This window comes from Dromiciops gliroides, chromosome 2, assembly GCF_019393635.1.
Source record: "Dromiciops gliroides isolate mDroGli1 chromosome 2, mDroGli1.pri, whole genome shotgun sequence".
NCBI lineage: Eukaryota > Metazoa > Chordata > Mammalia > Microbiotheria > Microbiotheriidae > Dromiciops > Dromiciops gliroides.
The window spans coordinates 520528109-520556083 of record NC_057862.1 but is presented as its reverse complement, the minus strand read 5'-3'; the positions used below and the strand labels follow the sequence as shown (position 1 = coordinate 520556083).

At 39.8% G+C, this 27975-nt stretch overlaps 1 protein-coding gene across 1 annotated transcript; it reads left to right on the top strand.

Moving 5' to 3' along the window:
• Window positions 1-9222: 9222 nt before the first annotated feature.
• Window positions 9223-27539, top strand: LOC122739233 (gastrokine-3-like). Its single transcript, XM_043981042.1, has 6 exons — window positions 9223-9282; window positions 19952-20005; window positions 20229-20357; window positions 22150-22257; window positions 24917-25058; window positions 27436-27539. Exons 1-6 carry the CDS (start codon window positions 9223-9225, stop codon window positions 27537-27539), a joined length of 597 nt encoding a protein of 198 aa, XP_043836977.1.
• Window positions 27540-27975: the final 436 nt, after the last annotated feature.

The following is a 27975-nucleotide window of genomic DNA, read 5'->3' as shown; positions in this document are numbered from 1 at the left end:
TTTGAACTCAGGTCCTCCTGAATCCAGGGCCGGTGCTTTATCCACTACGCCACCTAGCTGCCCCTCAGTGGTATTGTTTTTGAGGCAACAACTCCCCCTACTTCTAGCCAACTCCAGCCAAGAGACTCAGGATTTCCAATATCTCCTACTCACATGGTTGCCTCCAAAAATAGATGTGTCCATCTTGGTTTGACTATTTAGTCACCTTTACTCAGGAAAAGAAACACAGAGGAGCAGAGGTAACCCTGGTTTCAAAAGTCTCAATCTTAGTTTACCTAGCTGAAATAGTACTTTAGCTGCTATTTAGTGTCAGAAGGTTGGCTAGGTGATGTAGTAGATAGAGTGCTGGGCCTGGAATCAGAAAGACTCATCTTCCTAAGTTCAATTCTGACTTCAGACATGTATTAGCTGTGTGACCCTGGGCAAGTCACTTAACCCTATTTGCCTCGGTTTCCTCATCTGTAAAATGAGCTGGAGAAAGAAATGGTAAAACAGCTCTAGTATCTTTCCCAAGAAAACCCCAAATGGAGTCATGAAGAGTTCAAAATGACTGAAAATGACTGAACAACAGCAAGAAAGTATCAGAAACCACAATGCCAACCTACAAGAAAGGACAAGATCTTCCCCTAACACCTATTCCTCTTCCAGAAATTTTAATGAAAAAGATCTAGTTGCCACATGAGAGAGTCAAAGGAAGGGAATTAGTAAGAAGCTCTCTTTTTTTTAACCCCTGTGGGACCTCCACCCCCAATGCTGATCTGTGATGGGGAAGACCAAAGGACCACTTAGATTATGCTCAGTCAATATTATATAAAAGACCAAGACCTTTCAGAGTTGAGGCCTATGTCATCAGCCAGAAGCAGGCAGGGCATCTCTGCCCCTATTCCATGCTCATTACATATGGATGAGAAACCAGAGGCTAAGAGATGAAGTGGTTTGCCAAGGGCCACACTGGTAGAGAGTAGCAGATTTGGGTTCTAAGCCCAGGTCCTCTGTTTCCAAACCTACCACTTTTCCCTGTTATCCAGAATTGCACTGCTTCCAATGGGTGCTTGTTCCATTGATCTGTGATGCCTTTACTGGTATCACATGAGTTTTTGACTCAGATTTCTTGGCTTTCAAATTAATTCAATTCAACTCAGTTCAGCTGAATACAATTCATTTCAACAAACATTTATTGAACACCTACTCTAATGTAGGAACTATGCTTACAAAATTGAAAACAATGCAATCCTTCCCCCTCAGAGAAAGGCACAACAACCTAGTGGAGAACACATTGGATTCAGACTCGAGACTTGAGTCTAATTCCAGTTCTGCCATTGCTTTATGACCTTGGAGGAGTCACTTAAGTTTTCTAGGTCCTAGTTTCCCCAATAAATTGGAGATAATGATGCTTGAGCCACCAGCTTCACAGATTTGTTACAAATGCTTTATAAACCTTAAAGTCTTATGGAAATAAGATTCAGAATGACTGCAAAGGTATAATAAATGGTCTAGCTTTCTGCACACAATCTCAGAAACAGATTGAATTCATTTGTCCCCCTTCTTGGCCTACTTCTTCGACTTTGTGACAATTGTGAGATCATATGACAATAGGTACTCCCGCTTGGCTCTACAGAATTCAGCTCTCCTGACTCAGTTGGACTCTGTTAAATCACATTCTCCTGGCAGCTAGGTGGTGCAGGGGATAGAGCACTGGCCTTGGAGTCAGGAGGACCCGAGTTCAAATCTGGCCTCAGACACATAACACTTACTAGCTGTGTGACCCTGGGCAAGTCGCTTAACCCCAATTGCCTCACTAAAAAAAAAAATCACATTCTCCTGGATTCCCTCACCAGGACCAGCATACTTCAGCTGAGGGCAGTGCCTTGGCAAAATGAGCACTCATTTCCACTAGGGCAATAATTTTTCATGAGAAACTTGGTGACAATGAAATATGCATAAGTCATTTTGGTAAATATTTTGTTGCCTTCTTTGGTGCACCATGTATCTAATAGAAAAGCAATTTGTAACAAAATTCATACACGTTATAAATGAGTCGGCCAACATTCTACTCAGGCTTAACTCCAAGACATGAAGACCTGTTACTCAGAAATTAGTGAAAAGATACTCCCTTCAATACATAAGTCAACATGTTAAAGCCTGTGACATCATAATGCCTTCAATAAGATCTCCAGTGCCTCATCATGGGTTGAAATAAATACTGCATTATTTTACTGTTATGTCAAAGAGTCGATGTGCTAAAAAAAAAAAATGGTTACTGCTATAACTTAGCTGGATTTCTGAGGCCCTCTGCTGGTTCTTGTAAGTTGTGCAGCCCAGGTGTCCCCTATGTAGCTAACATTTAACTATAAATAATAAAATTCCCTCTTGGATCACAACAGTTGCTCTCTGATCACCCCACAGGGTAGAGGAGCTCACCCTGCTCTGCAGGCTTCATTGGTGAAAAATTCAGCCCTGTCTAGGGAAAATTTCGCCTGGTGGGGGAGAGTTGTAACTCACATACTGTGTATTTTTTACTTTTCCCCAGGGTGACCCTGAGTGGGGTGTGTTCTCTCCTTGAGGAGGAACAAACACTTTCTCTCTTTGTTGATCATGGTCCTAGCACCTTGCCCCCCGTCATCTTCAAGTGCACAGCCTCCCCTGAGTTGCTATGCCTTCCTCCCAGAGCCCTTTGGGGTTGAGGCTGGATCAGCCTCCGCTCCTGGGGGAAACTGTCCCACTCATTTGTTAATAACCCAGCTGAAAAAAATTCCCAGGTACAGATCTGGGCAGTGGTAGCTGCACTGGTGGCACACATGAGGGGCAACACTTTTATTACTGCTTTAAATTTTTCAAAGAATTTTTGTTAATCAACTAACAAGCATTTATGAAGTTCCTACTATGTGCCATGCACTGTATCAGGAGCTGGAAATACAAAGGCAAAAATTAAATAGGCCCTGCTTTCATGTAGCTAACATTCTATAGGACACAATAACCCTGTGAAGTAGGGAGTATAAAGATTGTTATCTCTATTTTATAGATGAGGAAACTGAGGAAAACTCAGTGTTACAGGCTCTATAGCATTACAAGAGGAAGAGGGCCATTTCCTCAGCCCCAAGATCTGGAAGGCTGCCTGGTCTTCACTTGTCCCTGGCCCACTAACCTCCTCCCTTAGTGATTTGTACTGTATACAAAGTAACAGCACATTGTAAGATGATCAGCTGTGAATGACTTAGATAGTTTCAGCAATACAATGATCCAAGACAACTCTGAAGGTCTTATGAAAAATACAATCTATCTCCAAAGAACTGGTGGTATCTGAATACAGACTGAAGCATACTTTTTTTGGACCCTTTTTCTTAAGTTTTTGTCTGTTTTCTTTCACAACCTGACTAATGTGGAATTGTTTTGCATGACTACACGGGTATAACATATTGAATTGCTTGCGTTCTTGGGGGGCGGCTGGGGAAGGAGGAAGGAAGAGAATTTGGAACACAAAGTTTTTTAAATTGACATTAAAAATAGTTTTTACAGGTAATTTTGGAAAAAATAAAATTCTAAATAAAAAAAAATCACACACACAGAGAAATGACAAAAAGGATGATTTCAACAAGGCCTGCAAAGGCTTGTATGAACTGATGGATAGTGAAGTGAGCAGAACCAAGAGAACATTGTGCACAGAGACAGCAATATTGTTTGATGAAGATCTGTGAATGCTTTAACTATTCTCAGCTATACAATGATCCAAGGGGCAGCTAGGTAGCGCAGTGGATAGAGCACCAGCGCTGGAGTCAGGAGTACCTGAGTTCAAATCTGAACTCAGACACTAAACACTTACTAGCTGTGTGACCCTGGGCAAGTCACTTAACCCCAATTGCCTCACTAAAAAAAAAAAAATAAATAAATACAATGATCCAAAACAATCCAAAAGGACTAATGATAAAGCATACTCTCCACCTCCAGAGAAAGAACTGATATTGATTGAACACAGACTGAAGCATGCTATTTTTACTTTCTTTCATTTTTATTCAGGTTTTCTTATACAAAATGACTAATATGGTAATGTTTTACATAATTGCACATGTATGACCTATATCTGATTGCTTATTGCTTCAGGGAGGGGGATAGAGGGAGAGAAGGAAGGATAAAATTTGGAACTCAAAACTTTAAATAAAAGTAAAATTGTTCATTATTTAAAAAACAAACACCATAGGCTCCTATTGAATCATTACATTTATCTAGATCAGGGTTTAGTGCTCTTGTGAATATGATTTTGGAGACTATTTCAGAAAATGCTCTTGAAAACCTCTTTTTATCAAGAAAACACTCAGCACTCACTTGCTCAGCACGTCATGGTAAGGGCCTACATTGGAGGAAATCAGGTTATACCAAAATTCTATTTGACTTTGCCTCCAAAGAGGAACTGTTGTTGCTGCTGTTGTTCAGTTGTTTCCAACTTGGCAGAGATACTGGAGTGGTTATGCCTTTCCTTCTCCAGCTTATTTTACAGATAAGGAACTGAGGCAAATGGGATTAAGTGACTTGCCCAGGGTCACACAGCTAGTAAGTGTCAAGTGTCTGAGGTCAGATTTGAACTCAGGTCCTCCTGACTCCAGGACCGGTTCTTTATCCACTGCACCACCTAGCTGCCCCTGTTTTATATATTTTAAACAAGCTTCCTTTGGTTAACTGTTGAATGAACTACAAATATTTAATTTCATCCCAATTTCAAGCCTCTGACATAGTCTTACCTCTGATACAAACTACTTGTGGGACCCTCTGCAAGTAACTTAACCTTTCAATTCTCTAGGGAACTCTCTGAAGGCTAAAAGTTGCAGAGAAAGTGCCTACTTATATTAGTAAGGGGATTTCCCCATCTGGGACTTCTCTATATTAATTAAATAAGGTTTGCTTTCTATCTCCCCAATCCTATTCAAACCCAAACTAACAGGGGATTCTCTTGAGTCAGGTCTGGTCTATTACTGTGCACATAGGTAAATTATATCTAGGAACCAATCAATCAATGAATCAATAAGCATTTAAGGCTTATTTTGTTCCAGGCACTGTGCTGCACCTTGGGGGCAGTGGATAGAGCACTGACCCTGGAGTCAGGAAGACCTGGGTTCAAATCTGGCCTCAGACACTTGACACTTACTAGCTGTGTGACCCTGGGCAAGCCACTTAACCCCAATTGCCTTAAATATCCAGGGCCATCTCCAGTAGTCTTGATATATATATCTTGCCACTGGACCCAGATAGCTTTGAAGGAGAGACTGAGGTTGGTGACCTTGCAGGGCTCATCCTTCCCTCACTTAAATCCAGTTCAGTGCAAGTCATGACATCATCCTGATGTCATGGTCCTCTTCTAGAACAAAGGACAAACAACAGCAACAACAATTGCTGAACCCTGGAGACACAAAGACAATAGTGGAAAACACCAGTAGAGAGTCTGACTGTCCAGAACCTCCGCTATTTATAATCCATGTCACTTTGGGCAAATCTTACAACCATTCTGGGACTCAGTTTCTTCTCAGTTGTGACACTGGGGAGGGAGGTTATTACATTTAGAGATGAAAGGGACTTTTCAGGTCATCTAGTCCAACCTCCCCCATTTTATAGATGAGAAACCTAAGGCAGATTTGCAAATAGACCCTGTAGCTCTGAAGCCAGCTCTTTCCATTGTACCACACTGCCGGGACAAGGTAATCTCTAAGGTTCCACTCTCTATATGATTTTATGTTAATGGCATAACTGGGCCTCGGTCAGAGGGCTCATAGCTGCCTGGAACAGTGATTGATGACCACCAGCACCCCTCAGACTCCAGAAGAGATTTCCTCCCTTCTCTTACTGGTATTTGATGGAAAATGCTGTGACAGAGCTACTGGGAGCAGAATTTGAATTTGTGTAGGGTGGGGTGAGTGCAGGATTTCCCCATTGCCTAAAAGGAGAAAAGAATTGATTAATGTAACTAAGTGGGAGCTAAGGAAGGTTAGCTGTTGGGTACGATTCAGTGTAGCTGTGAGCGATTAAGGTTATTTGTTCAGGTGCAGATCTCTGGATAGTCTGAGAGACCAGAGAGGCTGAGGCTGAGCCTGGTGGAGTCTGGCACCCTTTCCTGCCATTCAGTCCCAGAGGATGGATGGAAGATGGATCCCAAAGGGATAGTCTCAACATTTTGGGAACTCTGATAATGAATCTGGGGGAGAGGTAAACATGGGATTGGCTTAATTCTAAGTCTTGAATAGTCTCCATGAGAGAAGAGAGTGATCAATGGTCAGGGGTGGCATAGGAATGGAATTGGGGATTGGGAAGTGATCAAGCTTGAAACAGTAGGCATGTCAATAGAGCCAGGCAAATAAGCCTTGCCAATAAGGTAGGCAGACTAAGCTTCAACTCTAAAATTCTATGATCATGACAGAAGGTTTACTTAATCCTAGAAAAATCAATAGAAAATGAATGAACACCTGAGAGCTTTGGTAAAAGGCCAAGAAGGACCGGTTTATCCAGCTGCCCAAATCAAAAGCAAGTCAGTCACAACTGAGCCATCCTCTGAGGTCCAGAATGAAGGATGAAGTGAGACAATTAAGCTACCTATATCGGGTCCTCCCATTCCTCAGCCCTCACAATACAGTAAAGTCACCTGGTGCTATACAAGACAGGGAAGTCAGTAACAAAAGACTGCAGGAAGACATCGGTAGGGATGGAGGACATAGAGAGTAAAACAATATTGTAGACTACAGGTGGTGAGAGAGGGAAAAGTGAGGACAAACAGACTAAATAGCTAAGGATGAATGGTGATCAGTTATAAATAAACCCACTACATAAACTCAGGCATTAAGGTTGGTCCTAAGAAGAACCAGGAAGGGCTTCTTGCAGAAGGTAGGACTTTAGCTGAGGTTTGAAGGAAGCCAAGGAGGTCATGGGGTGGAGATGAGGAGGAAGAGAATTCCAAACGTAGGGGACAAGCGGTGAAAATGCCTAGAGTCAGGAGACTGAATGTCTTGTTCAAGGATTAGTTTCTGCCTATCTAACAGTCTTGTATATAACTTGAAATAAACTCATGATTCTGTTTGTGTGATCTGGAAATTAGTAATAGAGGCACCAAAGGAGCTAATAAAATTTTGCTATTTCTCAGCTACCAACAATATTTCTATTTATTTCTGTGTCTTCCTCCTCACCGCCATGAAGATTCTAATCATTTGCAAGAAATATTGCATATAATACCAAAACCTGCATCATAGAAAAGGCTAATTAATGGTTTTCAGATTCAACTACCAAAGTTGATGACCAGAGCCCTTCCCCCACGAGCTGATAAGGGAGTGCCTGTGAGTCAGGTTACAGAACTCCAAGGGGATGGAGTTTTCCTTGTTGGCAAGGAGGCTAGTGTCACTGAATTGCAGGGTATGTTAGTGGGGTGGGGGGGGGGAGAGTCAGGTGTGAATATTGGAAAGGTAGCAGGGGGGGCAGATTATGAAGGACTTTGGGTAACAAAGCAGACTGAAGGAAGATACACTTTACCTCGTTGAATAAACAGTATTAAATATCTGAGGATCGACCTAACAAGATACACAGAGTATTTATGCAAATAAAATTATAATGTAAAGCTTATAGAAATCATTCTCTAAATAATTGAGCATCTATCTAGTACTTGTGGGTGCCAATGTAGTAAAAATGACAATTGGATCCAAATTACTCCACAGATTTCATATTATACCAATAAAATTACCAAAGCTATACTTTGTGGAATTAAAAGAATACAAACAAATATTCATTTGGAAGAGAAAAAGTTTAAGAATATCAAGGGATATAATGAGAAAAAGTAGAAAAGAGAGGGGCTTTGTGTTATAACTATGCTGTAAAGCAACAGCTTTCAAAAACAATTTGCACTAGATAAAAAATTGAAAAGTAGAGAAGCAAATAGATTAGATAGGTAAAACAAAGAAGGAAATTTGTATAGCTATTCAGTGTGTGATAAACCCAAGAAAACAAACTCCCGAGAATGGAACCTTTGATTGTACAAGAATAACTGGTCCTTTGAAAGTATTGTTTATGTATAGAGTTCATCAACTGATGCAAATTCTCTTTGTGGAAGACCTTAGCAAGCTTGCTTCTGGGAGAATCATCATAATGTGTAAGGAAAGTGCCTTGGAGAGACTATGTATATACACGTGTAGACATTCTGCAACTAGTCCTGGTTGGCCAACCACATGGTAAAGAGGAGGCTCTTTGATTGTGTAAGATCTAAAATTCTAGCTAGTCTGTCTAAAATATTTAATGAGTGGTTGCCAACAAATTATAAGCTTTAGCAAGAGTTAGACTTTTAAGCATTTATCAAGGAGAATAAGAATGTGGTGAAGAGAGAGAAAGATTGAGAACAAATTTCTTATAGCATGGGAATCCTAGCCTTCCTAACCTCCCATGTGAAGTCCTGCCACCAAGCTGATGTCCCCAACTCCAAAAAAGCAAGAAGCCCTCCGCCAGTGTCAGCTTCCTCCCAGAAATGGGAGGCTCCTCAAGTTGATTGGCTGGTAGCTTTGATAGACAGTACCCATGAGCAAACGTCACTTCTTGAATGCCAAGGACCTGACCACATGGCTTGCTCTCAGACACCTTCTCCTCATGGTGGAGCTTTCCTACAGTAACTCTCCAACAGGTGGCATCACTCCAATCATTACAATTGGCTTTGGACACATTCAAAAAGGTGTGTCAGCATCATCAACCTCCTTTTTTTCTTACACACTTCTGAGGAAGCTCCTGTGACCTTTGTTAACAGCATTCATTGAGAAATCATGCTGTAATGGACAAGGTCTTGGGAGCCTTCTTTCCTCTGAAGCTATTGTCAGCCAGGTAGAACCTGCCTTTAACCTGTGAATGGCCAGAGCTGAACAGAGCAGGCCAGAGACAGGTGAGTCAGAAATTAAAGAGAAATTTTATTTTCAGAGTGAGGAAAAAGGCAAGGAGGAGCTATAGATACATGTGCTGGGGTCCTGCCCTTAGTAGGGGGACCCAAGGCAGTGTGGGGATATCTCAATGCTTATACTAGTGGCTACCCTGACAATGAGGGGTAACAACAAAATGACAAGTTTGATTCATTGTAGGACTTTCTGAGTTTGTCCAGTGCTTGTCTTTGGTCAGAGAACGCCTGGTGATTGTGCCAGAGGGTGATCGCAAAGGATTTTCATCTTGTTAAGCTCAGGGCACAGCTGAGGACAACACGGGGTCTCCTAATATTTTGTCACCATGGACCCTAAGAAATGGACCCCAGTTGTTGGCCTCCTGCTTTTATTCTTTTCATTCCAGGTAAGAGGAGGGGATCCTCTGTGACCTTGTGAGTTCAAAAGGTCTGTGAGAATGCCTTGGCATCTTGTCATTCCAAAGTATGAAGGTTCCTTGGGTATCCCAGAATTCTACATCTAGTTTTGCAGCTTGACCAGAATTGATGCCCAGAGGAACAAGGAGTGACATTCTAGGCCTCTTAGTAGCAGTAGATGAGACAAGGACTCATTTGGTAGAAGTGCTGCCGTTGGACATGGACTTGGGGGAATCAATGCCATGTAGAAACTGAGTTGTTTTGAGCCTACTCCACAAGAGGACCAAGGTGATGCATGAGAGATCATGCCCATGAGGGGTGAGGGGGAAAGTCTATACTTTATTCTTATTATATCTTCAAAGTAAACATTCCTAGCTAGGTAGCTAGGCTGTGTGACAGCAAGAGTTAGACTTTTAAGCATTTATCAAGGAGAATAAGAATGTGGTGAAGAGAGAGAAAGATTGAGAGTGCTGGGCCTGGAGTCAGGAACACCTGAACTCAAATCCAGCTTTAGACACATAAGCTATGTGACCCTGGGCAAGTCATTTAACCTCAGTCTGCCTCAGTTTCTGCAATTATAAAATGGGAATACTAGCCCCCACCTCCCAGGGTTGTTGTGAAGATCAAATGAAGCAATATTTATAAAAGTGCTCAGGATGGTGCCTGCCCTTAATAATTGTTTATTTCCTTCCTTTTGTAAAAGCTACCTGACATTAAGTAGTTAAAACCAAATAGAGAGCTAGTGACTAGCTAGCAATAATTAGAGAAGCACAGCTGGGGAAGAGTTGGGCTGATGAAAGAAAGATATCCTAACCTATCCTAGTTTCTCTGGGTTACCTACTAGAACTTGACCCTGGGAAAGCGGGTTGGAGCAAACATTTGTTATCATTGTCATCGTTGTTTATTTATTTTGAGTCATGTCTGACTCTAGGTGATCTCATTTTGGGTTTTCCTTGGCAAAGATACTGCAGTGGTTTGCCATTTCTTTCTCCAGCTTATTTTACAGATGAGGAAATTGAGACAAACAGGGTTAAGTGACTTACCAACTGGTAGGTGTCTGAGGCCAGGAGTCTTCCTGACTCCAGGCCCAGTACTCTTTTTACTGTGTCACCTAACTTCTCAGAGCAAATGTTCTCCACTGGAAAAACTGGAAATCAGCCTAGTGAAAATAGCTTTAGCTTAGCATCTTAAATCTCATACCGCAATAAATTATAAATGGATAAAAATAATCTAAACCAAAAAAATCTCACCATTAAATTAGAGAAGAAATGGAAAATTACATCTTTTATAATTACTGATAGAGGAAAAACTCATAAGCAGGGATAGGTCAGAATAGATCATAAAAAAATTTTAAAAGATAATTGTAATGTTGCAAAATTTTTAAAAATCATTTTTGCACAAATAAATGCAAATAGAGCCAGAAGAAAAGATATAGATAAGGAAAAGGCTTTACATTAAATATCTCAGTTGAAAGTCTGACATCTATATTTATATAGAACTAACATAAGCTTGAGAGCCATTCCTTTAATGGACAAGTAGTCAATGAATATGAATACATAGTCTTCAAAGAAGAAATAGGAATATTCAAGTCACTAATAATCAGAGAAAGAGTAGAACTAGCTTGAGGCTAGAAAAGTGGGAAAATTCATTGTTAGAGGAGTTGTAGCAAGACAGGCATGTAAACACTATCTGTGAATTGGTTCACCCATTGTGGAAAACAATTTGGAATTATGCAATAAAAGTCACTAAGCCTTTCAAACCCACTGACCAAGTGATGTCACTATTAGGACTATATTTAAGTGGGTTAATTTATAGCAAGAAAATGCCCACAATATATACAAAAATACATATCTAACAGCATTATTTTTAATAACTAGAAGCTGGAAACAATGTATGCCTAATGACTGGAGAATGACAGAACAAATGAGAATATATGAACATAATGGAACTGTTAAGAAATTAAGAAATCAAAGAAATGTGGGAAAATTTATATAAACTGATGCAGAATTAAGAAAATAGAACCAAATGAACAATGTACATATGCAGGTTAAAGAAGGAAAATAACAATCATATTTATATAATATACATAAATTAAATCAATAATATGTGTATGTGTATATGTATATATACACACATAAGTGTATATATATATATATATCACCAAACATGTTCAAGGCACTGTGCTAAGTGCTTTTCAATATTGTCTCATTTGAGTCTCACAATAACCCTGTAAAGTTAGTGCTATTATTATTCCCATTTTCCAGTTGAGGAAACTCAGATAAATGGAGGTTAAGTGACTTGCCCAGGGTTACACAACTCATAAGGGTCTCAGGCCAGATTTGAGTTTAGGTCTTCCTGGCTTATCATTGAGAGGAAGCACAGATTTGGTTACATACCACAGTCTATAGTTACTACCATACCACTATATTTAAAGAACATACCTGTTCATCTTATTAACAATCAATAGATTGTGTTTTTGTGAAGGGTGTCTTTTGTAAGGGAATTTGGATTTTGTGCAAGGGCAGGATTCCCTCATCACCCCCCTCCTCTCTTCCAGGAACACTTACTAAATGTAGAATGATGAGGAAGAACTCAGAGCCAGTATTAGCTGATAGCAGGCAATAAGCAGCATTAGAAGGAAATTCAGGAATTTTGTTTTATCAAACAATAAGCAGGACTAAGAGATCCGGGTTTGGTCACCATTCTTTGCTCTTGCCAGGGGCTCCAAGCTTTAGATAACCTTAAGGTGACTTTCTATAACTTTTTTTCTCCACCATCTCAGATGACAAAAGCATAAATATCCTTTTCCTATCCATTGACCTAAAGGACTAAGATATCCATAGTTGTAAATGAACTTCAGATTTCAGAGAGAATTGGGATATATATATTGCTGTGGGCAAACATGAAAATAAAATAAATCTATCAATGTTTTAATATGGGGACATGAAAATTGTCACCCTAAGACCATTTACAGCTGAAAATGTTTGTGTGGAGGTGTGCTTATCATTCATTCCCCACCCCTGCTCTTCCCCACACTATTTATCCTCACCAGAAATACTTTTTCCCTTTCTAAATCCTTGGGAGCTTGTTCTTGAGATGTGGCATGGTATTGTGACTAAAGAGCTGTGTCCTGATTCAAGAAATCGTGGGTTCAAATACAGCCTCTGATACTTAGTAGTAGAGTGATCTAGAGCAAATCACTTAACCCCAGGCAGCTTTCCAAAACTATAAATTGTGGAATACTTGCAGATAAATCACATTAATAAAGAAAGACTCCCTCACTAGGACTTCCTGTATCAATTAAATCACAGGTTTGGACCAAACAAAACCCCATTTAAATTCTATTGTTGGTTGAAATCTCCCTTGGTTGAATGAATAAATGAATAGTAATTTATAAAGAGCTTATATATGTCGAATACTATTTTAAGTTCTGGGGATATATATACAAAAAAGTGGAGATAATTCCTGCCTTTAAGGACATTCTAATAGGAGGAGACAACAGATAAGGGAAGGGGATATTTAGTTTGGAAAGGCACAGAAATGAGGAATGGAGTCAAAGAGACAGTCTTTTCAGTAGCCAGGGCAGTATTGATTTGATTATGGTTCCATAATTGGAAAGAGCCAGGGATAAGGGGGAAGGGGTAAGAGTGGGAAGGAGGTTAGTGAGAAGATGTCCAGGGTGTAAGGTGAAACATGACTAGGGACATTTAGATATGGTGGGCATCCTGGAGATGAAAGGTCCGAGTCCTCTGGGCCCCAGTCTTCTACTTGGCAGATCACCTTTTCTTATATTAACTAGGGAAGATAGCATGGTAGATGGGATGTGGCCTGGTATCGTGGAAAAAGCATTGACTTTGGAGTCAGAGAACCTGGGTTCAAATCTTACCTCTGAACTTACTACCTGTGTGAACTTGAGCCAATCAGTTTTCTTCCCTGGGCCTCAGTTTCCACATGTGGGGAAAATGAGATGACCTCTGAGTTCCCTTCCAGTTTTCATCCATGATCCTATGAAATTATGAACCAAGTGATATTCCCGATATAAAATCACCATAAAGAGAGCTGTGCTGATGGTCCGGACACAGATAAGGGAAGCATTGTGAAATAAGAATTTCTAGGTCTGTCACCTTGGATGAGATCACACTCTCTCTCTGCATCTCAGTTCTCTGGTCTATGAAATGAGGGGAACCACACTAGATGGTCTCCATCTAATGTTCCTACCACTTCTAATAATTGAGGATTCTTCCTCTACTCGGCTGTCAAGCTTGTCTTCCTAAAACAAAGGGCCAACCATGTCACCTCCCCCCACTCCCATTCAGTAATCTCCAGTGGCTCCCTCTTCCTTCTTAGATCCAATATGAAATCCCCTGTTTGGCTTTAAAACCCTTCCCAGGTTAGCCAGCTCCTACCTTTTCAGTCTTCTTATACCTCGCTCCTCTCCACTTTTTCTGTGATCTAGTGACACCAGCCTCCTAGTTCATCACATATTTTCACCAGTTGTCTGCTATCTCTGGAATTCCCTTTCTCCTCATCTCTACTTCTTGGCCTCCTTGGCTTCCTTTATTTTTTCCTTTCTTTCTTTCTTTTTTTTTTTTTTGGTGGGGCAATGAGGGCTAAGTGACTTGCCCAAGGTCACACAGCTAGTAAGTATCAAGTGACTGAGGCCAGATTTTGAACTCAGGTCCTCCTGAATGCAGGGCTGGTGCTTAATCCACTGTGCCACCTAGTTGCCCTCCCCTCCCCCCCTTGGCTTCTGTTAAGCTTCAGCTCAAGTCCCACGTTCTTCAAGAAACCCTTTCTGGTCCTCCTTAATCTCCCTGACTTCCCTTTGAGGCCTATCCCAATTTATCTCCTGTGCCTCTTGTTTGTACACAATTGTTCCCATGTTGTCTCCCCCTTAGACATGAGCTTCTTGAGAGTAGGGACTGTTTTTGCCCTTTTTTTTAAATCCCCCTTGCTTAGCACTGTACCAAGTCCATGGTTGGCTCTGAATAAATGCTTTTTGACTTAACTTGATTCTCTGATTCTAGTTCCAGAGAGTCTCAATGACCAAAAAGCACATTAACAAGCCAAGCTGAGTTGGCATGGCAAACTCATCCAGGGATGCCACACCACAAAAACCATTTCATTAGGTTATTTGCTTTGGAGCTAATGGAGTACAGAAGGTGATGGGGAAGTAGGGAGGAAAATCAGTTGGGGAAAACTGATAGCAATATTTACCATTATTGCCTGTTGGTGCTAAACAGTCTCTGAGCCATTGACCAATTACCTAATGTCCTCTGTAAAAACTGATAAGAGAAAATTCAATACATACTTATAAAAGTCAGACACAAAAAATGCTATTTTGCTGTTTCCTCGGGTCCAGGAGAGGGGTAATATGAAGTTCCATGTAAGTACACTTTCTAACTTCAAAATAATAATACTTAAGCTGCCCGCTCTACATAGTTCTTATGAGGACTGGATAAAGCCATATATGTTAAACAGTAAAACTGTGGGTTTTTTAACGTCGTTTCAGTTGTGTCTGACTCTTCATGATCCCATTTGGGGTTTTCTTGGCAAAGGTACTGGAGTTGTTTGCTAATTACTTATCCAGATCATTTTACAGATGAGGAAACTGAAGCAAAGAGTGATTAAGTGACTTGTCCAGGGTTACACAGCTGGGTAGTGTGTGAAGTCAGAACTGAATTCAGGATGATGTATTCCTGACTTAAGGCCTGGTGCTCTATCCATTGCACCACCTGGCTGCCTCTTAGTAAACTATAGGGCTCTTCAGTGATTGGATCTTTTTTTTTTTTTTTGCAAGGCACTGAGGGGTTAAGTGACTTGCCTAGGGTCACACAGCTAGTAAGTATCAAGTGTCTGAGGCCGGATTTGAACTCAGGTACTTCTGAATTCAGGGCTGGTGCTTTATCCACTGTGCCATCTAGCTGCCCCAAATGATGGGATCTTAAGGTTGGAAGGGACCTTAGTGATCATTGAGTTTATCCCCCTCATTTCATAGATGAGGAAATTGAGGATCAGAGGATTCTTCCCAAGGCCATGCTGGTATCAAGTAGCAGAGGCAAGATTCTCATCCATATTCTCAGACTATGGAGTTACTGCTCTTTTCTTAGTTCTACTGCTTCCGTGACTATCATCATGATTATAATTTCCAGGGTAGTTCTCTTTTTCCTTATTTCCTTTTTAAAATAAATTATTCTTCAGAGCTATGATTTTACCAGTATAGGGTAGGGAACATCTGGCGTGGAAACTTCCTTCACCAATGGAGATTGGCAACTCATCTGAATGAGAGGCTGAAAGACTTTCCAACCTATTCCATCTATAGTCTACATATCTGTTTGCATGTTGTCTCTCTCATGGGAGCTACTTAAGGCCAAGTTCTGTCTTTTGGCTTTCTTTGTATCTCTAGTGCTTAGTGCAATGCCTGGAAAACAGTAGGCACTTAATAAATGTTTATTGACTTACTGTTTATACACCTAATAGAAATCATGGGAACAATAATAAATTCAGTTTTGGACCCGCTGAATTAAGATGTCCATCAGCTAATAGAAATCAGAGGAAGGACCTGAACCACGTTTTCCTGACTCCAAGATTGACACTCTTCTCTATACCATTCTTTCTTTGGATTATTCAAATAAAAATAAAATGTACACTGAACCACAAATATTATTAAGTGCTTACACTATCCAAAGCCCTTTGCATGGACTCTATTTACCTGTGAACATTCATCACCTTCCTCAATAAATGTTATTTTCCAAGGTAGCCAATGGGCAGAGAGATTTAGAATCTCTGTGAGTTTGGAAGAGATTCCAAAGCCAAGCACCTCTACTCAAACATTTATTTTAGTTACAAAATTCCAGTGTAAAGAAATGCTGCATGTCCTAACCCAGACTCAGGACCTCCCCTTTGAGGGAATTCCCTCTGCCAAAGCGAATACGCCCCTACTCTGCCACTTCTAGTCTTAGGGGGTTGATTTGAGGCACTGGAATGGCAAAAGGCTTGTCCATGCTACACACTCAGTCTGTGGGCAGCTTGGGCAGTGGACAGAATACAGGGCTTGGAGCTGGAGTCAGGAAGACCTGAGTCAAACTCTGGCCAGATACTTACTAGCTGTGTGGCCCTGAACAAGTCACTTAATCCTGTTTGCCTCAGTTTCCTCATCTGTAAAATGAGCTGGAGAAGGAAATGGCAAACCATTCCAGTATCTTTGCAAAGAAAACTCCAAATGGGGTCACAAAGAGTTGGACATGACTGAAAAGCAACTAAATGACAACAACAAAAACACACCCAGTTTGTATGAGAGATGGTTCCTGACTCTGAGGCCAACTCTGTATCTACTAGGCTATACTGCTTCTCAGGCTTAAATTCTAAATATGAATGAAATAAGTGGCACTGATCTCTTTCTACTTCTCAGAGCAGTACAATAGAAATAGTTCATATAAAATAATATATAAATATATATATATACATAATGATAATATAAAATAATGATGCAATTAATGTAAAAAGGGTCCACTATCAAATATATCATATTACTATTTCTAGACTTTAAACTTTTACCTAATTGTCAGCTCCTTAAGGGGGGAAATTGTGTCATTTCACTTTTTTTTTCTCTCCAGTGTTTAACATAGTCCCTAACATTTTTTTAAAAAGCAGATTTATGATTTTATCTGTGTAACTCAGAGTTCCCAGTGAGGAGTTTCCTCTACCATATTCTCTATAGAGAAGTCTCAGAGAGCTGCTCAGGGGCACTGAGAGATAATGACTTACCTAGAGCCATATAGCCTAGATGTGTCAGAGGCAGGACTATAACCCAGAGATTCCTCAACCCAAGGCCCTCTCTTTGATCACTATACCATGTTGCCTCCTCCCCCACCCTGCACCTGGTAGTACTTGAATAAATGTTTGTTGAATTAAATTGAATGTAGTAGCTGGCTGATTTTATTTTCTATTTTATGATTGATTTTAGGTTTCATTGTTTTCATTCTGTGAGAAGAGGATGAGATAAAAATAACAATAACCACTCACACTCCTATAGCATTTTAGATTTACAAAGTGTTATCCCCACTACAACCTCATGAAGATCAGAGAATCATAGGACCTTAGAAACTATCTAATCCAACTCCCTTATTTTACAGATGAGGAAATAGATTTATAGAGAGAGGATAGATAGATGGTAGATAGACAGTTGGACAGATAGATAAATATATGAACAGATAGAGAGATGATAGATAAATAGATGATAAAAGCTAGATATATGATAGAGAAATAAACAGATGGAAAGAGAGAAATAACAAATAACACATGATAGATAAAAAGATAGTTGGACAGATAGATGATGGACAGATGGACATATAGATAAACAGAGATGATAGCTAGATGATAGAGGATAGATCAATGATAAATAGATGGATGGACAGAGAGATGATAGATAGATGGAGGATAGATAATAGATAAATAAATGGAAAGATAGCGAAATGATAGATAATAGATTATAGATGGATAGATGAACAGAGAGATGATAGATAGATGATAGACAGAGGTTAGATGATAAATAGACAGATGGACAGATAGAGAAGATAGATGGACCAATAGAGAGATGATAGATGGATAGATAGATGATAAATAAATAGATGGAAAGATAGAGAAATTATAGATAATAAATAAACAGATGTTAGACAGATGGACAGATAGCTTGATAGCTAGATGGATGGATAGATAAATGATAGATACACAGATAGAGAGATGATAGATAGATAGATAGATAGATAGATAGATAGATAGATAGATAGATAGATAGAAGATAGATGATGGACGAATAAATGGAAAGATAGAGAAATGATAGATGATAGACAGAGGGGCAGATAGCTAGATGGAGCAGTTATCCAGTGCTTGCTATGTGCCAGACACTGTGCCAAGCAGGGGAATATAAATAAAAGCAAAAAGAAAAGCTGTCTCTCTCCTCAAGGAGCTTACATTCTGGTGGGAGAAGATAACACCTAATGAAGAGTTGAAAGGGGAAGAGGGAAAGTCCCCTTATGGGAGCAGGGTGGAGAGAGAGGTGATCCAGGGCATCATGAACTTGTTTGAGGTTGAGGAAAGGATGGCTGGCATGGGTGCTTCCTCAAATGGAAGTGTGGGAAGGAACTCACCAAAGGAAGAGGCCAGAGGGTGGGGAAGTGACCTGAAGCTTGACAAGGGCACACAGCTAGTGTTTTTCAGAGGCAGGATTTGACTCCTGGCCTTCCCGACTCCATAGGCAAAGTGAGTACATAGTGTATCATGATGATGATGATTCTCATTTATAGAAAAAGAAACTAATGTTCAGAGAAGTAAATGAACTTACAAGTAGTCCCACAGCTAGTTCCAATTTCTGTCTCCAATGAGGGATTTCACAGATGGCAGATGAATACAGAGAAGCAATACTGATATTTAGGGGCAACTAGTTGGCACAACGGATGTCTGGAGTCAGCTAGACTCATCTTATTGAGTTAAAATTCAGCCTCAGACATTGGCTGTGTGACCCTGGGTAAGTCACTTAACCTTATTAGCCTTGGTTTCCTCATCTGTAAAATGAACTGAAGAAGGAAATGGCAAACTATTACTCCAGTATCTTTGCCAGGAAAACCCCAAATGGGGTCACGAGGTCTCAGAAATGACTGAACAACAACGATAAATGCTTATTGACTGACTGTTGCATGAGGTTTCTTTAATCAAGAAGCAAAGTCTTTGTGTATAGACTAACAGCAAGATTGTTAAGACAAACAATTTTAAATGGCTTAAGACCTCTGATTATAACCAAACATGATGCTGGAGGACTGAAGATACAGTGACATCCCCACCTTCTGGCAGAGGGCTGATAGAACATTATGAGACAGGTTTCACACAATCAATGTGGAATGTATTTGCTTAACTATACATGTTTATAGCAGGGGTTTTGTTTTTCTTCCTCATTTTGTGTGGGATAGTGGGACAGAGAAAAGGCAAATTTTCATTGATTTGAAACTATCCAATTTAATGAAAAACAACAACAACAACAACAAAAACCCAAGCCAAGGCCTTTCTCACCATATAGTATAGTGGAAAGGGCCCTGTCTTTAAAGTCACAGAACTGGGTGTGAATCCTGATTCTATTACCTGTGTATTCCTGGGCAGATTACAGCATCTCTCCAGCTCAGTTTTCCCTTTTGTAAATTGAGGTAATTGGGCAGGATCATCTCTAAGTTGTCTTCTAGCTCTAAATCCCTGGGAGAACTACCTGAGTAGACTAATAACCATTTACACTAGTGTATAAATGACCTGTGTAGACCCTTAAGCAGATTGCTCTGCCAGAGCATTGTGGGGTTGGGAGAAAGATTCTGAATGTGGATTTGGAAGATAAGGGTTTGAATGCTGCCCTCACTACTTATGAGCTTAATGATTTGGGGCAGATTACTTTTTCCTTCTGGGCCTCGGTTTCTTTGTCTGTAAAATGAGAGGGTTGGATTAAATGATCTTGAAGGTGGCTCCTATTTTTAAATTTTATTAACTAGAAACAATTTGGAGAACAGAGGCTCTGGACTTTTTTTTGCAGGGGAGGGAGCTCTACACTCTGGTTGTGATGCAAGGGCAACAGGACCTTTTGTTTATTTGTTTTGACTTTTTTGTTTGTTTCAATTCTAGACAGCGATTGCTGCCTTTTTGATAATGTTCTCGACTCCATCCCTGGCAGAGATGGTGAGTGGCTACCAAAGGTTTTAGCAGTAGAGTTTCTGAGAGCCAAGGGAATTTAAAACAGTGCATCCTCAGAATGATCTTCCACAAACCATTCTCATCCCCACCCCCCGACCCCCCCGCAAAGTGCATGAAGGAAAGAATTTTGAATGAATGCCCCCTCTGGGGATCTGGAGAAGCTCTGTGTCAGTCTCTTTAATGGTGCTCAAGATTTTGTTTTCTCTAGGACCAGAATAAGCTCTTGAATGGAACCCATGAGGACCGAAGCCCCAGTGTCCATATAAGTGGTAGCATCGCTCTCATCCATGACACTAATCCTTGGAGTGAATGTGATATCATACTGGATTACAACCATGTAAGACATGAGCCTCATTGGCACAAGGGTGGAACACACCTGGTTTTGGCCACCTTTCAGTCTGATATTTCACAAGAGAAAAATAATGTGGCCAGAGTGGGGAGGCAACAGGGTATATAGTTCATAGACAACTGGCCTCTGGGGGCATCATAATAGAACCTGCCTTGCAGGGTTGTTATAAGGATCAAAGAAGATGATATCTGTAAAGCTCTTAGCACAGTGCCTGGCAAGTAGTAGGCGTGATATAAATGCTTGTTTCCTTCCTTTCTCCATTTCCCTTCGTGTGACTCCTTGGTGTGGTGGTTGTATAGTCGGCAGCCTTGGTTTCAAATCCTGGTTACGATATTCACTATCTGTGACCTTGAGTATGTTATGGTACCCTTGGGTCCATTCCAACTCTAAAGCCTATGATTTGGTTGATCCTAAGTCACTTAACCCCTTTGAGCTCCAGTTTTCTCATTTGTAAAATGAGATGGAATTGTACCAAGGTCCAACTCTAAGGTCCCTTCGGTGTCTGAATCCTATGATCCTTGAGCGTAAACACTGATATGTTGTATACTCATCAGTGTTTACACTCAAGGCTCATAGGATTCAGATCTTGTTGTATAAAACTATTGTTATATGGCATCCTGACTGCTATTATATAACCATCGGCAAGTCATGTAAACTTTCATTTCCCCATCTGTAAAACAGGGATTGTAGCATCCATCCCATAGGACTGGTGTAAGGATCAAAAAAGATAACTTATGCAAAGCATTGTAGAAACCTCTAAGGACCATGCAAATATCAGATATCATCATCACCAACTTTCTAAGTTGATCCTTCTCCACTAAGCAGGCCAGACAGAAAGGGGCTGGAAGTTTGCTGTGTATATGTATATGTATATGTATATGTATATGTATATGTATATGTATATGTATATGTATATGTATATGTATAATGTGATGTTTAAAATATACATGTGTGGTTGCCTTAAATTAGAAGCTTTAGCAACAGTCTTTGGGCATTAAACATTTATTAAAGTGGAGTTCAGAAAGTTAAGAAAAGGCCTATCTAGCCTAGAGTTCCAGCCTGATCTGGTTCTTCTTCAAGTCTTCCACCATGAGCCTGCTTCAACCATGAACTACTCAGCAAGCTGAATGTGGAAGCTTTTTATAGGTCCAGAGCAAAGGTGGTCCTTACACACTGCTTCAAGCTGATTGGTTATTGTTACCCCAATCCATTGATTCACTGGACTTGAAGGTGGTCTCATGTTGAGTTCAAAGTCCTTAGCTTCTGAGAACAATACCTTCTTAAGGGCCAGTCAGGTGTGGTTACAATCTAATTAACTTTAAGTAGGCTAATCAGCAAGGTCAATCACTCTCACTTAATTCAATCACTTTAGATTAATCTCCAGGTGGGACCTTTGAGTATCTGCCAAATCTCATTATGTTCTCACTATATGTATATGTATATTATGTCTATGTATATGCACACACATGTGTATATGTACATGTGTAGGTACATGTATATGTATATACACCTGTATTGTACTATATGTGTAAGTGTATGTATGTATATGTATATTATGTATGTTATATACACATATACAATATGTATATTATATAGAGTATGTGCATGTGTGTGTGTGCATGCATGAGTTTGTGTTTAAAGACTTAGCTAAGCCTGGGCTTTCCATAGGCAGTGGTTGTGAGGAATAATTCCTGTTTTCATATTATATCCAGGTAGAATGAACTAAGTTCAGGCCAAAGTAACAACTTTTATTATAAAAATTTCTATTGGGTTGTTCAAGGGTTATTTGGCTGCCAAACTGTTTAGTAAGAAGGCTTGTGTGCTAACAAGGATGGACAAAGTGATCTTCCCCAGTCTGGAAACATTCCACAAAGCCCTGGACAAACAGGTAAGGGGGCAGTGCTGACCACCAAAGATTTCTTGATAACAGAACTATGGATACTGCAGGACAACTTTCCAACTAGTTTGTTGATGCATAGATGCTTGGTTTTCAAAAAGGGTGGTATAGTAGAACAAGTGAGAGACTCGGATTTGAACCCTACCTTGGGCACTTGCTAGCTGTAGGACTATGAATTCTCTGAGCCTCATTTTCCTTATCTGTAAAAGGAAGATAATACTCTTTGAACTACTTATCTCTGAAGATTGCTATTGGGAAAGGACCTTGTAAACCTTGTTGTTGTTGAGTCCTTTCAGCCATGTATGACTCTCTGTGACCCCATTTGGGGTTTTCTTGTCAGAGATACTGGAGTGGTTCATCATTTCCTTCTCTAGATCATTTTACAGATGAGGAAACTGAGGCACACATGGTTAAGTGATTTGCCCAGGGTCACCCAGCTAGGATTTGTCTAAGGCCAGATTTGAATTCAGGTCCTCCTGACTCTGGGGCCAGAGTCTATCTACTGCAGCACCTAGCTGCCCCATGTAAACCTTAGCATCTCAGAAATAGGAGTTAATGAGAATTACTAGTATTTATTTTTACTTATGATGATACTAGCATCTTGCTGTATTGCAAAGGATTTATAAGTACAGTGACCCACTTAGGACAAGGAATATTGACTATGGTGATATTGTACACTATCAATTAATTTAGAAACATTCATTTTGATGGGGTCTGACCTGCATTATTAGTTGAATTTTGATTGGTAAAGTGAAAAGAACATGAATAAATATATCCAAATGCCCTGGGTATGTGCCATTTGCTTCTTCAGGCTTCCTTAGGTAAACCTATGAAACTCAACATAAACATCAACTCATCAACCCTCTCATTTCTCAGATCAAAGCTCCTTCCCCAGGCCACCTCTCCCCTAGAGGTACTATTGAGATTTAGGGCAATCTATTGACATACCCTTTAAAATTTTTTTAAATAAACAATTATTTTCAAATCAGGGAACAAATCAAGCATTTCCATAACATAGTACAATAAAAAAGATGATTGCGCATGAAAGTACAAATCTACTACATACAACTTGCTATTCCCTCCAAATATAAAAAAATGTTATGTTGTAAATTTCTTTTTTTCCTTTGTTTTCTTCCCCCCTGCCCTAGACCTAGAGATGGCTACCATTAGACACAAATAGGAATATATATATATATATATATGTGTGTGTGTGTGTGTGTGTGTGTGTGTGTACAATTTTTCTATATATACATCTATTTATCAGTTCTTTCTCTGGATGCAGATAGTATCTTTATACATCCTTTCATTTTTAATTTGTGTATTTATAATAGTCAAAATGGCTTAGTCACTCAAAGTTGTTCTTAAAACAACATTGCTGTTACTGTATACAATGTTCTCTTGGTTCTGCTCATTTTGCTCTTCATCATTTCAAGCAAGTCTTTCCATGCCTTTTTAAGATTAATGAGCTCATTGCTTCTTATAGCACAGCAGTATTCTATCACAACCATATACCACAACTTGTTCAGCCATTCTCCAATTGATGGAGATCCCTGTAACTCCTAGTTCTTTGCCACCATGAAGAGAGCTGCTAAAAACATGCCATTTACATTCAAAGTTATAATTACTCTTTGTGAATTTTCTTCCATCTTATTTTTACTCCCTATTTTCTTTACAAGAAGCAATGTCCCTATTGCTTTAATTGCTGTGTTCAGAGCTGTGGGTGGAAAGGGATAGGGAAATCTACCCACACTTGGATGGCAGGAAGATGGTATGATGACCTGGGAGGATGGGTGGATTGAATATGAAGTCAGAGAATGGTCTGATGTCTGGGGCCAGCTAGATATAGTGGGCTAAATGGGCTGGTTTGTCCTGACATTTAGGCCCCTGGAGAGGAGTTCCAAAGAGAAGTGCATATAAAGTGCTCTATAAATGTCATTATTAAAATTTTTTAAAGGGAACATACAATTGTTCAATAAATGTAACAATATAAAATATACTTCAATAGAGTGGTCACTGAAGGTATATGCACAGAAATAGGAGCCCAAGAAAGACCTAAACACAGACAGACAGACAGACAGAGACACAGGAAAAGAGAGAGACAGACAGACACAGCGTTAGTCAAGGATCAACAGCCCCATGTTTGGAAAATTGCTGCTAAAATTGTTTTTTTTTAAAAATCACATTACATTTCTGCAACTCTAGTTATAAATGGAAGTGTAGTGTCTTGGTTTGGGCTCTATAGTCTGAATTGAGGTAAGTTGAAATCTAAATTCAACCTGTGGGCTAAAGGTTTCTCCCCACTGCTGTAAAGTGTCCATCCACCAACAGCTTATTTCCATATGCTATATTCCAGATCTAGCAGAGTTCAAATCCTGCCTTGGATACTTATTCTCTATATGACCTTGGGCAAGTCATGTAACCATGCTATGCCTCATTTTCTTCATATGTAAAGATGAGAAGGGTGGACTAGATGATCTCTGAGGCTCCTTCTAACTCTAGTTAATCCTACTGCCTGACATGTGATGTTGGGTTAGCCCCCTTCCCATCACTGGCACTCAGTTTCCTCATCTGCAAAATGAAGAGATTGGACTAAATAATCCATCAGCAAGGTCTCTTCCAAGTCTAAATATTAAATCCCATCTACTTTCAGTTACCTAGGAATTATCACTCCTCACAAGGTCTCACCTACATCATTTTACCCCGTCGGGTTAAGAATGTTGCTCAGTATGGAAAGACTATCAGTGATCTGTGTAGAGGGGTTCCTACATACTTTGCACAGCAATGCGTTGAAGGTGAGTCCATTTCTTTTGTGTTGTGATGGATGATTAGAGTTTTGGGACGTTCAGGGAAAGGAACTATTTGGCATACCACCCACAAAGGTTGAGGTGTTTAATGGAAATAGGAAAAGAAAGAACATTTTGTTGTTGTTCAGTTGTTTTTCAATCATGTCCAACTCTTGGTGACCCCATTTGGGGTTTCCTTGGCAAAGATACTGGAGTGGTTTGCCATTTACTTTTCCAGCTCATTTTACTGATGAGGAAACTGAGGCAAAAGGTGTAAAATCACTTGCCCAAAGTAATATACCTAGAAAGTGTCTGAGGCCAGATTTGAACTCAGGAAGATGAATGTTCCTGATTCCAGGTCCTTCACTCTATCCACTATGCCACCTAGCTGCCCAGAGAAAGAGAGTGTAGGTATTTAAGTCGTGTCAGCTACATAACAACCCCTTGTTTCCAGAATTCTTGACTCTGGGACTTGTCCAGCTAAGAGAACATCATACCTTTCAGAAAAATTGACAGAGGTGTGAGGCCCAATCTCTCTTTACTGCTCGCCCCTTTTGTAGTCCCATTATAAGGAGTAGTGTACAGAAGAGACTCAGCTTATTCTTCTTGGCCCCAGAGGATAGAAGTAGCAACCATGAGAAGTTGCAAAAAAGTGAATTTAGAAAGAAATTGCTCAGTTAGAGAGAGTGTTGGAACTGAAGTCAGAAGGACCTGAATTCAAATCCAGTTTCAGATATTTACTAGTTGTGTGACCCTGAGCAAGTCACTTAATTGTCATCTGTCTCAGTTTATTCATCCATAAAATGAGAATAATAATAGTATTTACCTCTTAAGATTGTTGCAAGGATCAAATGAGTTGATATTTGTAGAGCATTTTGCATACCTTCAAGTACTTTTTTTTTTTTGCGGGGCAATGGGGGTTAAGTGACTTGCCCAGGGTCACACAGCTAGTAAGTGTCAAGTGTCTGAGGCTGGATTTGAACTCAGGAACTCCTGAATTCAGGGTTGGTGCTTTATCTACTGTGCCACCTAACTGCCTCCTCAAGCACTTTTTTAAAGGTCAGCTATTATTATTACTCCTAAAAGAAGTCATTGTGAGAATACCTCAATCTAGTAGAAAGAGCTATAGATTTAGCATTAGAGGCTCTACTATACTGGAATCCTAGCTTTACTGCTTTCCACCTATATAACTTGTAAAAAGTCATTTTTCCCTCTTCTGGCCCACAATTTCATCATCTGTAAAATTAGAGGGTAAAACTAGGCAAGGCAGAGGTTAGATTAAATGACTACTAAGGTCCCTTTCAGACCCTAGTCTGTGATCCAATGAAAAGAGACTTTCTCAAGTCCCTTCGAGTTCTAAATCCTATGATCACTAAACACATAAATAGTATAGGCTCAGGAGGATGAGTAAAAGGAACATAAGGCAGGAGTAGTGGGATGCTGAAAAATTTTACCTCCTTCAAATTTTCCAATGGCTCTCACTATTTGGGAGTTTCCAATCTGAATTCCATAATTCTTTACAATAAGGCATGAATCCAGTACTATGTCCAGTTATGTGATACATTGGTCTAGACTTAAAATTTTTATCTGTGTAGGGTAGTGATTCTTGAAATGTAGTCTGATGAACTCCTGGTCTCAGAAGTTCCACAAGGTGAAAACAATTTTCATAATAATGTGAAAATATTTTTATGTCTTATATGGTAACTATCAATAGATATAATCTACATAAAAGCTCTTGAAGGGGATCTTCAATTTTTTGTTGGTGGAGCAATGAGGGTTAAGTGACTTGCCCAAGGTCACACAGCTAGCAAGTGTCAAGTGTCTGAGGCTGGATTTGAACTCAGGTCCTCCTGAATCCAGGGCCAGTGCTTTATCCACTGCACCACCTAGCTGCCCCCAGTCTTCAGTCATTTTTAAGATTGTAAAGGGATCTTGAGACCAAAATGTTTAAGTACCACTGGTTTAAGATATTTCTGGTATAGATACACACTGCATCAGTAACTCACCTGAAACTTATAGTCCAAAAACAATTGCCTGTTGTTTTTCATAATTGCCCACGTATAACCTATATCTGATTGCTTACAGCCTCAAGAAGGGGGCAGGGGATGGAAGGAAGGACAGATAAAATTTGGAACTCAAACTTTAAATTAAAATGTTTATTATTTAAAAAGAACAATTGCCTGGGGGCACTTAGAGATTAAATGATTTCCCGAGAATCACTCTGCCAGTATGTGTTGGAGGAATAACTCAGTTCTTTTGGATACACTATATATTGTATTGCCTTTCATGTAGCATATACAACATTGAACTTGGATATCATTTAATTTGAAGGTATTTGGTAGTGAGGTGGTTTTTTCTCTTAACCTAAGTTTCTTTCTCCTTAAAGGCACTGCCCTGGAGCTGAATCCTCAATCCTGCTTTAAAGGACAGATTTTGGCAAGCATGTACAGTTTTGGCATCTCCATCTGTGGTGAGATTCCAGGACTCTGATGAGAATAGTTTTCAGTTACTGGAGGGCTGGAATTCCTGCTTATTTTCTAAGGAACCATGGTCCTTTGCTTTTCAAGGGAGAAGCTATTCTGCCTGTACCTTGAAGACCAAACTTAGGTTTCAATAAAGTGATTTTTAAGAAAGTGATGCTATCTGCTTTTTTCTTCAGAGTTAAAATGAAGTTGATATTTGTCATGTTGATAAATCAAACTAGTTACTGATGCAACAATCAATTATAATTTGTTCTTTGTCTAACACTGCACTGTTTTGAGAGGGACCTAGATGAACTATGTTTCCTACTTCTAAAAAATGCCAATGTAATCGTTGTTCCCTGTCCATGATTATTGCAAGATCATGGAAAATGGGGAAAATAGAACAAGATTGGAAAAAGGTAAAGGTTATACCAATGTTTTAAAAAAGGAAAGAAAACAGTGAG